Source organism: Chlamydotis macqueenii, chromosome 5, assembly GCF_036417535.1.
Source record: "Chlamydotis macqueenii isolate bChlMac1 chromosome 5, bChlMac1.mat, whole genome shotgun sequence".
NCBI classification, from domain to species: domain Eukaryota; kingdom Metazoa; phylum Chordata; class Aves; order Otidiformes; family Otididae; genus Chlamydotis; species Chlamydotis macqueenii.
The window spans coordinates 50253233-50265062 of NC_141560.1; the positions used below are offsets into that span (position 1 = coordinate 50253233).

The 11830-nt window shown below is 44.6% G+C and overlaps 1 protein-coding gene across 6 annotated transcripts in view; it reads left to right on the forward strand.

Annotated features, from left to right (window-relative positions):
• Positions 1 to 11814, forward strand: part of OSBPL5 (oxysterol binding protein like 5) — a 193791-nt gene extending 181977 nt beyond the window's left edge. For all 6 annotated transcript variants that reach the window (XM_086748051.1, XM_086748053.1, XM_086748052.1 and 3 more), the window contains exons 16-22: positions 206 to 295; positions 3079 to 3215; positions 6530 to 6715; positions 7228 to 7366; positions 8530 to 8647; positions 9335 to 9437; positions 10479 to 11814. In XM_086748051.1, the coding sequence (XP_086604177.1) occupies positions 206 to 295; positions 3079 to 3215; positions 6530 to 6715; positions 7228 to 7366; positions 8530 to 8647; positions 9335 to 9437; positions 10479 to 10614 (909 nt within the window). In that variant the 3' untranslated portion in view covers positions 10615 to 11814. The remainder of the gene's footprint in view (positions 1 to 205; positions 296 to 3078; positions 3216 to 6529; positions 6716 to 7227; positions 7367 to 8529; positions 8648 to 9334; positions 9438 to 10478) is intronic.
• Positions 11815 to 11830: the final 16 nt, after the last annotated feature.

Consider the following 11830-nt stretch of genomic DNA (forward strand, 5'->3'; position numbering starts at 1 on the left):
CTTCCTTCAGCTCCTGCAATGATTTTGGTGTTGCAGAGGAAAGCCATTGCACAATGCTAGACAGTCAAAATCCATGTCTTTCCCCAAAAACAAACAGGTGAAATCAAGCAGGTTGCACTTTCCTTCCCTCCTGCTGCATCACTGTGTCTGGCTCCCTGTTCTCACTAGACTGATCGTATTTTCTATTTCTATTCTCCCTTGACAGCCCTTCTTTGGTGGCAGCGCAAGCATTAATCAAATCTCTGGGAAGATTAAATCAGGAGAAGAAGTGTTAGCAAGTCTCAATGGACACTGGGTAACAAATGATAATCAAAGTTGCTGACAAGTTTAAGTGCGCGTGGCAGCAGGGTGCGTGGGAGGACTGGCAGCCCTTGGCAGGCTCCCTGCTTGGAGTGGGGGCTGTGGAGGGCTGGTGTCCTGCCTCTTCCCGCTATCCCCAGGGAGTGCACACCTCTCAAGGTCATTTACGCTTCCGTAGTCCCATCCACCTGTGATGTGAGTAACACTTGCACTCCCAGAGCCTGGGCCAAAGCTGGGACCGGTGAGGTGTGTTTCCATCGAATCCAGTGGCTCTGTATTTAGGGTCCCAGGCTTAGGACAAGCATTGGTGGCCGGAGGCATAGTGTGTCTGATGTGTGATTGTGAAAATCATAAAGCTTCCTTTATTCTTGTGTTTAATACTTCCCCAGCTATGGCAGTATCAGGGAAGAACTTCATGGGGTTTTAAATTCATTATTTTCACAGCAAACCTTTATGATAGAAGATGGTTATTCCTCTGTTCATGAGATGAAGGACTAAGAGATGGATTCTGTGAGGATTTTTCTGTATGGGCAGCTCAGAATAGTCAGCAGAGCAGCTAACCCCTTTGCATGCCTAGTATCTACAAGTGAATCACTCAAAGGCACCCTTAAGCCAAAATTCAGCAAGCATATAGTTACATGGGTAAGGATGTAGACTAGACTTTTAGTTGGGAACTCCTGGTAACCGAGGCAAAAGCAGTGAGCCCTGGCTTTGGGCTGGACACTTAGATATTTATCTCAGCTGCATTTAGACATCTGCATCTTCATTATGGTTGACCTGTGCTCCCTTTCCAGTCCATAGAAGTTGTCACTCTTAAGACAAGATTTGTCTCAACCTAAAGGAGATACTTAAAGTAGGTCAGGTGAAATGTGCGTGGATAAAGCCCTTTCTATAGTGAGGTCCTAACCACAGCATAGCCTTTGGTCGTGGACTCCTCCCCTCAGGCAATCTGTCTTTTTACATAAAAAGCTAATGACCATTTTGAAATTGGAAGATATGCCCTTTCTAGATGTATAGAAGGAGATTTGCCCCCTGTGCCTGGGCGGCTTTTCCATTCTGAGCTCCCTTTCCTGCAGGATGAGCCTTGTCAATTGTGAGTTTTGCTGGACTGTGGAGTACCTTGTCTGCGGTGGGTCCTGCGAACACCATCCACAAGAGCATGTAATCGAGTGGCTCCCCTGGGGTGCTGAGCCACATGATTGTGTGCTGCTCAGCTTCCAGCCTCCTGTGTTTGGGTTTTATCAGCCTGAAAATAATTTATTCCTCCCTTGTTCTTTGTGCTGGTTGTTTGTGGTGCACAAAATTAGCATGATATATAAAAGAAGTTAAATGGCTTTGAAAGGCTGGCTTCATAAGCCACTGTTTGCAGTTGCATGCTGTGAATAGAGTAGCTGCTGTTCAGTGGTAGGGACGTTGTATGTTCTCGTCCCTCCCTGCTGAGCGTATTGGCCTGCTCTCCTGAGCTCTGCAGGCTTTTCTCTGGCACCGTCTGGTTTCCTGACAGAAACCCTCACAGCTGAAAGGCTAATTCTCTGCCTCAGGACCTCAAAACCTACCTTAATAAAGAAGGGAACAAATCCCAATGCTTCTCAGCCCCAGGATCAAAGCAGCAGCAGAGGGCTTGTATATATCCCCCTTAGAGATGCACGTAGTAATAATGAGATGTATAATAATAGATAATGCCTGCCTGCCTGCCTTCTCCCATCCACAGCTGGGGGGCTCTTGGGGACCTGAGATCTGTCCTGCAACTGACACCTCGGAACATGGCAGAGGAAGTCCTGAAGGAGATTTTGAGGAGGGATAAGAGTCCCTCAGGGTTGAAGGCATTTCACAGCTGAAGATGTGGAAAGTGACCTTTGAGACATGCATCAGGGGACCATGGCAGGGGAAGAAATGCAGCAGCTGGGGTGCAAAGAAATTAGGCAGCAGCAGGCAAAGCCAATAGCCATGACCTAAGTAAGGTTTGCATGACATTCGTACCATGTCCAGGCAGATGAATGGCACCAGTGCACATGCTGTTCAGCAGCAGTAATCTTCTGATTCATTCCACTTGCAGTCAGCGTTGTGCTGTTGACTGTATGCTCTGTAAAGTTCCCTGTCTGGCTCCACAGCATTGCTCCATCTGTGAGCAATGGTGGGAAGCAGATTAGTTAAGCAGGGACACAGCAATATTGTCTAGCCAGCCTCAGATCAGATCAGTGCCACCTTAGTAGTTGGTTGCCAAGTAAATTGGCAAGGAATAAGGATGAAAGACCCCTGGCATTTTGAAGTGCTAAATGAAATGCAGGAGCAATAATAGAAAAACCTGGCTAAACTGGAAAAAAAAAAAAAGTGAAACACTATCTCAGCTTTAGCTCTCCTTTCTAAAGAGAATGGGTGAGATTTCAGCATTGAAGAATAGGAGAAATACTGGAAAAGGAGGGAGGGATTTTGTTTATATGTGCTGAGTGGTACCTGGGAGGAAAAGTGGGGTAAGAAGGGCCTCTCAAGGCTTCTGTGGGTACCTTTGTCTGAGGGCAAGACTAAAAAAGGGATCCAGGTCCCTTTGTAATTCTTCTCAGATTAATTCAGCCAGTGTTTCCAGAAATGCCTTGCCTCACTCACTTTAAAAATTTTCAGGAAGTGTTCAGTGAGATTTAAGGGACAGAGGAAGAAGGAAGCCTTCTAACCAAGCTCTGTCCCTGATCATCATCTGGAAGCAGCTTCCATTTGTCAGGATTATTTTCTGCCTTGTGTTTCTGATTGTCATTAACCTTTTCACTTAATTTTCCTTCTCAGGATAGGGAAGTGCATATAAATGAGTTGAAAAATGGGAACACGGAAATGTTCTGGAACCCGACCAGTGAAGTACGAAGGCAGAGACTGAAGCGCCATATTGTGCTGTTTGAGGAGCAGACGGACTTTGAGTCAGAGAGGTAAGGAGCTCTTGGAATGCCTCACTGCCGTTTCCCTGCTGGCAGTGGGGCTCTGATCAGAAGGCTCCAGTTCCTCAGCACAGTCCTGGAAAGGCAGTGACCTGCTTTACTTGTGCATATTACCCAGCCGTTTACCTAGTTTTTTCCAGTCTGTTATCTCTGGAGTGTTTCCATGAAATATAGCTCTGAAATACCCAGGAAGCTGGACTGAGAAATAGTGGAGGCTACATTTTATCTGCTGAAATAACAACAGTCCCTGAACTGCAGAGATCATGAACAGAGTCTCTGTAACTGCTGGAACATTTTATGGAAGGGCAAGATGTCAGTCTGAGGTTGGATGTCTTGTTAAGAAGGGTTATTTCAACCACAGGCTCTTAAACTAGAGGCAGGAATCATGTGGGAAGTCCTGGCATGAGCAGAGCAGTAGTTTGAACCACACAAGAGGATTTTATGAGAGAATGTAATTGAACAGGTGTTTAACCCTGGCTTATAATCTCATTGGAGATCTCTCCAATGAAGTCTGCACCAGTTGTTTTTTTTAGGGTAATCTAGATTACCTAAAAATATAGTCCTGGCACATGACTTAGAAAATGGAAGGAATGACCACCTGATGCAATCAGCATTCCTGAGCTGGTTCTTGAATAAGAAAGAGCAGCATCCTGTGGTGCTGGCTTCAAACCAGCTGGTCCTGCCATCTCACCAATATGGTTAGCCAGTACCAGCTAAGATCCCAAGTCAGTACATGCAGTTTGCTGCCTGGCTCTACATTATGTTGGCCACTTCCCTGTGGGCATCTAATTTTGGTGTTGCATCACATCACACTAAGAAGATTCATGTTTTTATGGGGAGAGAGAGGGACTGCACGAAAATAAAAATACTTGAACATTTGGTTTATTCTGGACAGCAGTGGACATGGTGGGCAATAAAGTCTGTGTTCGTAACTTACAGTCGTGCAATTGCCGTTGTCAGACAGTAGAGCAGATCGCAGCACATTAATCTTCTGAAGATTATTTTAAAGAAGAGAAGTCTCAGTCTTGCAGCCAAACAATCTCCATTTCTCTGTTTACCAGGGTACTGCTAGAGCTGACTCCCTTTGCTACATCAGAGATTAATAATGGTACATGTGTCTGGGGGAAGGAGGCAAAAGGAAAAACTCTACAGATCCCTAACAGACATTCTACCAAGCTGTTATTATGCTGACAGTTGCATGAATGAATTACCATCTAATCCAGGTTTCGTTCTGCGTGAATTGCTTAGTCTTTCCTGCAGTGCTGAAAATCACCTATTTTCACAAACGCTGGAGAGTCTCTGAAGCTCACACCATTATGTAGCTCACCATGGAGGGTCTCATTGTCTGACACATGCAGCTCTTGATGGAGTAATTTGCCCTTGTCGAACAATTTTGTGTGAGTCCCTTCAGGTTCTTAGAATTAGAGGATTTGCTCTTTACACCACTGCATTCCTTAGGACTGACTCTTTATGCCACTGCAGTATTTTTTTTCTCAGGCAGTTATTTTCACTCCTCCCTCCCCCAACCCCATCGCTTTGAGTTTGAATTGAGTTTCCTTCCTGTGTTTCTGGGAGAAAAGCTTAACATACAGGAAAATGTGAGTGTCACGTTGAAAAGGACAGGAAAGTATTCCTCCGCCTTCAGTTAATTATCTAAGAGGCTGCTTTTTTTGAAGTTTTGTGTTAACATAAGGTGATAGAAATATAATGAAAGCATCAGTATCCCTTTTAAATTAAGAACTTCACAGGAAGCTCCAAAATAAATGGAGTAATGTATCCGTCTTCTAAATGGAGGACTGGTGTTTTGTGGAGCTGGGAATACTGGAACAGCCTGGGTCTCCGGTGCCTATTCTAACTGCCAAACCACTCAGTAATGTTTTGCGGGGGCTAGCTGCTAATCTCAGGAGTATTTCCAATCTGAAATGAAGATTAGAGTGCTCTGATTAGAGGAACTGTGGAGAGGCCTGTCACATCTTGGCTATAGTAAAAAAAAGGAATTATTTTTTTCTTGTAAAAGGCACAGCCTCTCCTCTGGGCAGAGACTCAGTGAGACATCATATGACAGATCACGTAGCTTTTGGCAGCTGAAAACTAGTGTGTGCAAGCCTGTTTTCATGCTTGCAGTTTGTGGACACAAGTGTTGTCTCACAAGCAGAGTTCGTTGCCCAGTGTGCAATATGCCAACCTCACACACGGAGCTGAGAGAACAGTTTATTGCGAAGTTGGGCACAAGGTGTATTTCCACAAAGCTAGCACACCTTTCTGGAATATTGTGATACCACTTACACAAAACAGATAGAATTAGTACCTCCCCGAGTAACACCTATTACATTTTTGTAACCATTTCTACCTACTACGCATGCTCAAGGGCAGGAGTCTCCACTTGCGACGGGGTCTTCAGCTCAAGGAGTGTGATTTTTAGTGTTATAGTGAGGATAGTTCCCTTAAGGACTCTCATTATCGCTCTTTTGATGACTACTGCAATTTGTTTAAAAATATTTTAATTGGCTTACATACTTTTTATGTTATATGTTACTTTCAAGGATAGCAGTCCCTAATTAGGTGCCCTGAGCTTATCACTCCGTTTGACTTAATGAACATCTTGACCTTCCCAAGGTGATTAATTCTCGTGTTCAGTGTTAATGAACATCTTGGCCTTCCAGGAGGATTAACTCTCACGTTTCAGCTGATTGTCTAGGTCAAAGAACAACCTGGCCTTCTATTGTACGCATAGTTGTATAATATTGAACTCAGCCGTCTGCACAAGTACACATCCATTTCTTGCAGACTGAATCAGCTGCCTACAGATCTGGGTGCTAATCCTATGTAGAAGTACAAAACTGCATGTGCAGCTGCAAGCCGTGTACATCAATTCATTTTCCAGTGCTTCTGAACTTTATATTTAAAGCCTTTGTTTCAGGGATAGACGTTAACACAAAGGCTCCTAAAGATAAATGATTGAAAGAGTGAGGAAGATAACAGATTCTCCTTATGCGACAGTCACCTCTAAAGAGGCCACTGACTTCAATGAATGGAGCATAACCATCTGATAACTCACGCAGACAGCACGGAAGATGTTAATGAATTTTGTAGGTGATGTTATCTAAGGGAAAGTTCCCCTATTCTTCAGTAGATCATTGCATACAGCATTCAGTCTTGCCATTCTCATAATGTTCCTTTAATTTACAAGCCAAAACTGAGGCTGAGTATCAATAGACCAGAAAGGTGTCTGCTTTAAGGTTCCAGCTGGCAAAATGCATTGTAGGTTTTAAGGTGGTTTAACTCGCTTTCCTATTTATTTCTAGGCTTTGGCAGCACGTTACCAGTGCGATAAACAAAGGCGATCAACACAAGGCGACACAGGAAAAATTTGTGCTGGAAGAGGAGCAGAGGAATGCTGCCCGGGAGCGGAGAGAGAATGGCACAGAATGGAAACCGCTGCTCTTCCGGCACGACGCCATGACTAATGAATGGCACTATAAATACGAGGAGTGAGTGGTGGGGTTGGGAGTTACGAAACAGACATTGCTGCTTGGGTCCCCAGGGATGCAAGCAAGGTTACAGACCTGTGATTCAGGTCCTGCCATTCCCCAAACTATGCCCTGGCCATGCTCCTTCTGAGCTCCATGTCATACAGATTCCTGATACTAATTGGGAATCGCTGGAAATGATGGCTTGGCAATGGAAAATCTGCTATGCCATTGATACGAATCTCTATTGCTGCAATAAATGTGGAATCATTTAGCAGAGATTTTCTGCACTGTATGAGCAGAGTCGACAACTGTGCTGTCCTCCGCGCCAAGAGGGGTGAGGCCTCTGGAGACTGAACCGCCCCTCCCCTCATTTATTGCTAGGAGCTTTGAATGTAGAGGGAAGTATCTGCTACTCCTCACTCTGCATCTGCAGAAACTGTTGTCAGTGTGAGGAGTGAATGCCTGCCCTGATGCATGTGGAATTGGTGCGATTCTTGCTTTTCTGATGTTTTTTCCTTTGGTCTCAAAAGTTTAAGACCTTGGGATCCTTTGAATGACATTGCCCAGTTTGAGAAGAATGGGATACTTCAGACCATGGAAAGACGCTTATCCACAAGGATGTCAAACCACAAAACAACATGCATAAACAATCAAATTACACGGCACAAGGTAAAAAGCCTGTTTTGGGGAATATTATATTCTTACAGACTATTCAGATATGTAGTCCTTTTCTGCAGAATTTCCATGTGAGCACCGCATAGGCTGAAAAGGTTGTTTTGGGTAAATACAACTTATTACTCTAGACCTGCAATATGACACCATCATGAACTCCCAATAATTATAATTCTTGGCTGACATGACCTATCCATTTTGCTATTTTTCTTCGACCCAGTGTTAGTGACAGTGACTCTTATACTGTGTTTTGCATATGACTGTGCTGAACTTTACTGTTCGGTCTTTCCAAAGCAGAAAACTTCCCGTAGTAAGGATGTGAGCAAGGTTTTGGAGTACACAACCGAGATCCTGCAAGTTCTATTTCAATCTTTGCCATCTGCCTTTACCACTTACCTCCTCTCAGACAAGAAACCCCTCGCCATCCTCTCCCTTAAACAGGGATGATAATTTCTTGTTTCATTGCATTAATCTTTGGAGTAATACATGTAATTCACAAAATGCTTTGTAAATGTGGGACTGCTGAACTAGCTAGATATAACCCATATTACACTGAGGAACTCTTATCTTGTTATGAAGATAGACTTTTCTTTTACAATACCCCAAATCTGAACATCTCTGAAACAATGGGAAAGTTGAGGTTCACAATTGTTTTTCGGACCCTCCAGTGAGAAGTGTTTGAATCAATGTGTTTGATTTACCCATTCAGGGGGTAGGGAGAAACTTTCAAAGGGCATCAGGAAAGTTCAGTGATGTTTAAATCTTTCAGGCACCTTCTGAAAAATTTTCCCCAGGAAATTTTGTTCACAATTTTTCTTCTTTTCATCCTTTCTCATATGCATCTTCTTGGTGGGTATGCAACTCAGCAAAAGAACTATAAAATTCATCAGTAGTATGTGTCAGTTAAAGCTACAAGAGGAATAATTTTGGATGGATGTCTTAAGGATATTATCATTGAGGAAATGCTTCTGTACGGGGCATGTGTGTAAGATCCTTAGTTAGCTGCCAGAAGTCCAACTGCTAGGAGTTGCTAAGAAAGCAATCAAACTTTGCAATCCCCCAGATATTCCTCAGCACCCTGAATTATTTTTTTTAAAGCCAAGCACAAGATTCTTCAATTTGACAGTGACCGCATCTCTTTTAATCCCTGTTTTATCCAGAGGTCTGCCAAAGACTGCGGGCGCCGCAAAACCAGTGATCAGCCGTCCAACCACAGCCAGAATACAGAGAGCAGCTGTTCAACACCAGAGTCGGTGCAGGAGCTCTCAGATGATGATGGCAAGTATTTGAGTATCACTGGATCAGGCTTTAGTGTTCTTCCCTCGGTACTTATTCCTTGATCCAGCCCTGGGACGTTTCCCAGCCCAGTTAATGCCGTGGGCCCATAGCCCATAGGCAAACACAGAGAATGTTCTGCTTTTCTATTCTCTGTACATAGTTCTACATCTCTTTCTGCTTTATGCTATCCATGCCAACAAAGGCTTCCCATCTCCTGGCACAAATATGTTGGAAAGATACACTGAAATTCCAATAGGTACAAGCTAGCATGAAGGCACTGGAAAAATACACTGACATTCCAGTCAACAGACAGGAAACAGGCTTCATTTCTCATTCCCTTTTCTCAGCCTTTGTTGGAGGTGACATTGAGTGTTTCAGAGATGGGGACAGGTGTGAGCATTCCATTTTCCTCCCTTCAGCTGGGGAGGATGCTGCAACAATTGTTTCCTGAGAGCCAAGAAGGAGCCCCAGGCCAATGTCACAGGACTCATTCCATTGACCTGTGTCTTTGCGGGGGAAGATTATGTCCCTGTCTCCTTGTCCCCAAGTTTCCTCCTGAGAGTGTCCCCCCTAGCTGTGGCAATTTGATTACAGCCAGCCACTTGCTGAGTGAACCTGGTTTGCATTTCATCACCACCACCAGAGATGGTGATGCAAGACATAATGTCCTTCAATACTTTGCTGCAGGGTTTGAAGGCCTGTGCGCTCAGTGTGGAAAAGAAATGAATCACCTGAAGGAAATTCACTCAGCTGTCTTATCCCTACAGAGAGCCCAACAGGACATACACAGGTAACCATTTTCTCTGTCAAATCAGTGATCTTAATGGGCTAAAGTAGCCTGTGGCAGTTAACTTCACTGCAGCCTTTGGTGCATCCTTATCAGCTGCAGGGTGCAATTAACAACTGTTTCTATTAACGCACCTGAAAGGCAAAGCCACCCCCTACTTGAAACACTGAGGAAATTTCTTCCTCTTAAGACTCTCTTTATGGGGCAAAAAGCATCACCTCAGCATGTTAAGCATCTCTTGGCACTCCCAACTGCCAAACAGCTGCAGAAGGTGGGAGGGGCTGGGCCAGATCCTGGCTATAAATAAATCTCTGCTAGGCAAGAAGGAGAGGGTGGAGTGTGTCGCCATTTTGCTTCTCATCAAGTATGTTACAAGTTTGCTGCAGAGATGCAGGCCTGTGGCCTGAAAACTGGATTCCATGGCTGAAAAGCACGAAATTCCCACTTTTTGTAATAAATGCCAGTTGCTATCTGAGGTAAGCAGTGAGCACACCTGCTCAACCTGCTGCTAGCAAAGGGCTTTGCGCTGCAGGCTCCTGCGGGGAGCGTAGGGGAGGGATTAGTGGCTACATCTGCTCCAGGGAGCCCTGCTGATTCCTCTTTGCATGAGGAGTGTTATCCAGCCCCCCTGAGGCTTTGGTGGGGTGGGGTCACACAGGAAGCCCAGTGTTTCTGGATGCTGGAGCTATCAGTGATATGGCTTTAGCTTTTCTCTGCTGCTCTTGGGAGTGTCCAGAGCAAGTTCTTGTGTTTGGGAAGGTTAGGGCCTAGGTTTGTGACTGGGTACTGGATCAAGAGATTTCTTGGGGTTTGTACCCTTACAGCTTCTCATGCCAGCCAGCGTGCTCTGCCTGACCCAGCATCAGCCAGAAGGACTTATTATTGTGTTAAAAAGAGGGGAGGTAAAGTCTGTAGGGCACAGTGCTGTGCCCGTGAGGATGTCTCTGAAGTATGGGGATCCCTCCCTGTGTGGAAGCTCTGGGCATGCGTGTGAATGCACACCTCCCTGCGACACCCAAATAAACATACTGCTTTCTTTTCCAGAAACCTCAGTGCTCTGAACAAAAAGTCCTTCCACAGGAAGGTCTCTTCTGACAGCTTCCTCCTGGACTCTCGCTGTTGGTTTCTCCTCTGCATCTTTCTTACGTGTCAACTATTCATTAATTATGTCTTCAAATAAAATCACTACGTTTGGCAGCAATAATGATTACTGGCTGCAGGAGGGGGGGGCCACTCACACAAGGAGCCCAGCGAGGCGCCAAAGCACTTTAGAACCAACGCGGCAGAGGTAGAAGAAAGTTGAAAAACGAGGTTAAAAAGGGACCTAGGAACCTGCAAAACTTTATTCCTGCAGATTATGTCATATTTGCCTTTTACATGTACATCTTCAAGGACCTCTTAACCTGTACGGGCCTTAATGCTGAAGCCAAATGTAGCTTTAATTGTGCAACTTGTTTTCTATGTCTTGTCATTTTCTGATGTAATTAATAATTACCGGGCAGTATTGGTACCCCCAAAATGGTAAACACCCCAGCATTTTGGAAAGGCCACGCCGGTCTGGTTCATAGTTCTACAAGTGAGGGAGTGCAGCTGCGGAGCTGTAAAGAACTGATGTCCACAGTGCCTGTCCGGCTGCATTTAATTATGCGAAGAAGCACAGTTGGTCCAAAAAATCCACCCCCGGGATATTAAGTCACGGTCTTTTTTGTCAGCACACACAGAATGGGACCTCAGGATGTGTTTTATTTTCCATTCCACAAGAACTGTAAATATGCACAATTTCCTAGAGCCATTCCTCTTTAGGAAATGGGAAGTATTCAGTGAAAGCTCCTTGTTTGCTTACGGAGCTGACTGGTGTCCTGGACCGGGTCCATCGAGTGTAACGTCAGACACGCCTGTTCGTGAAACCTGGTCACTTATTGTCGTTATTTGCTGTATGGCTGTTTGTAATGTCACACACTAGCATTGTAGAGGGGGTTCCACCGCCCCAGGATAGGTGAGAAGGACGGGAGCGATATTGGTCTATGTGTGTTTGGTCGTAGGCACATTTATTGTCAAGGGTCAGGAAGGAGGAAGGGTTTTGCCACTGCATTGTTCAACTCTGTTAATAGTCTTCCTATTTTACACCATTTTTTAAAGATTTGCAATATTTTCTGTAGAATGCGGACAATACTAAGCCTTTCTTTTCTGGCCTGAAGTAGTTCCAAGTGGTAAGTACTGCTATATATACAGCCTTAAAATACTTAGTGGTGGTGCCAGTCTGGGCTATCTTTCAATGTAAATGTTTCCAAATTTTTAAGTACATTCCTCGTCATATTCCCCGGTTAGGGGAAACCTGTTTGTGCTTGATATGTTGAAATAAAACGACACACAACTTTCAGTGGCAGTCTATCTGA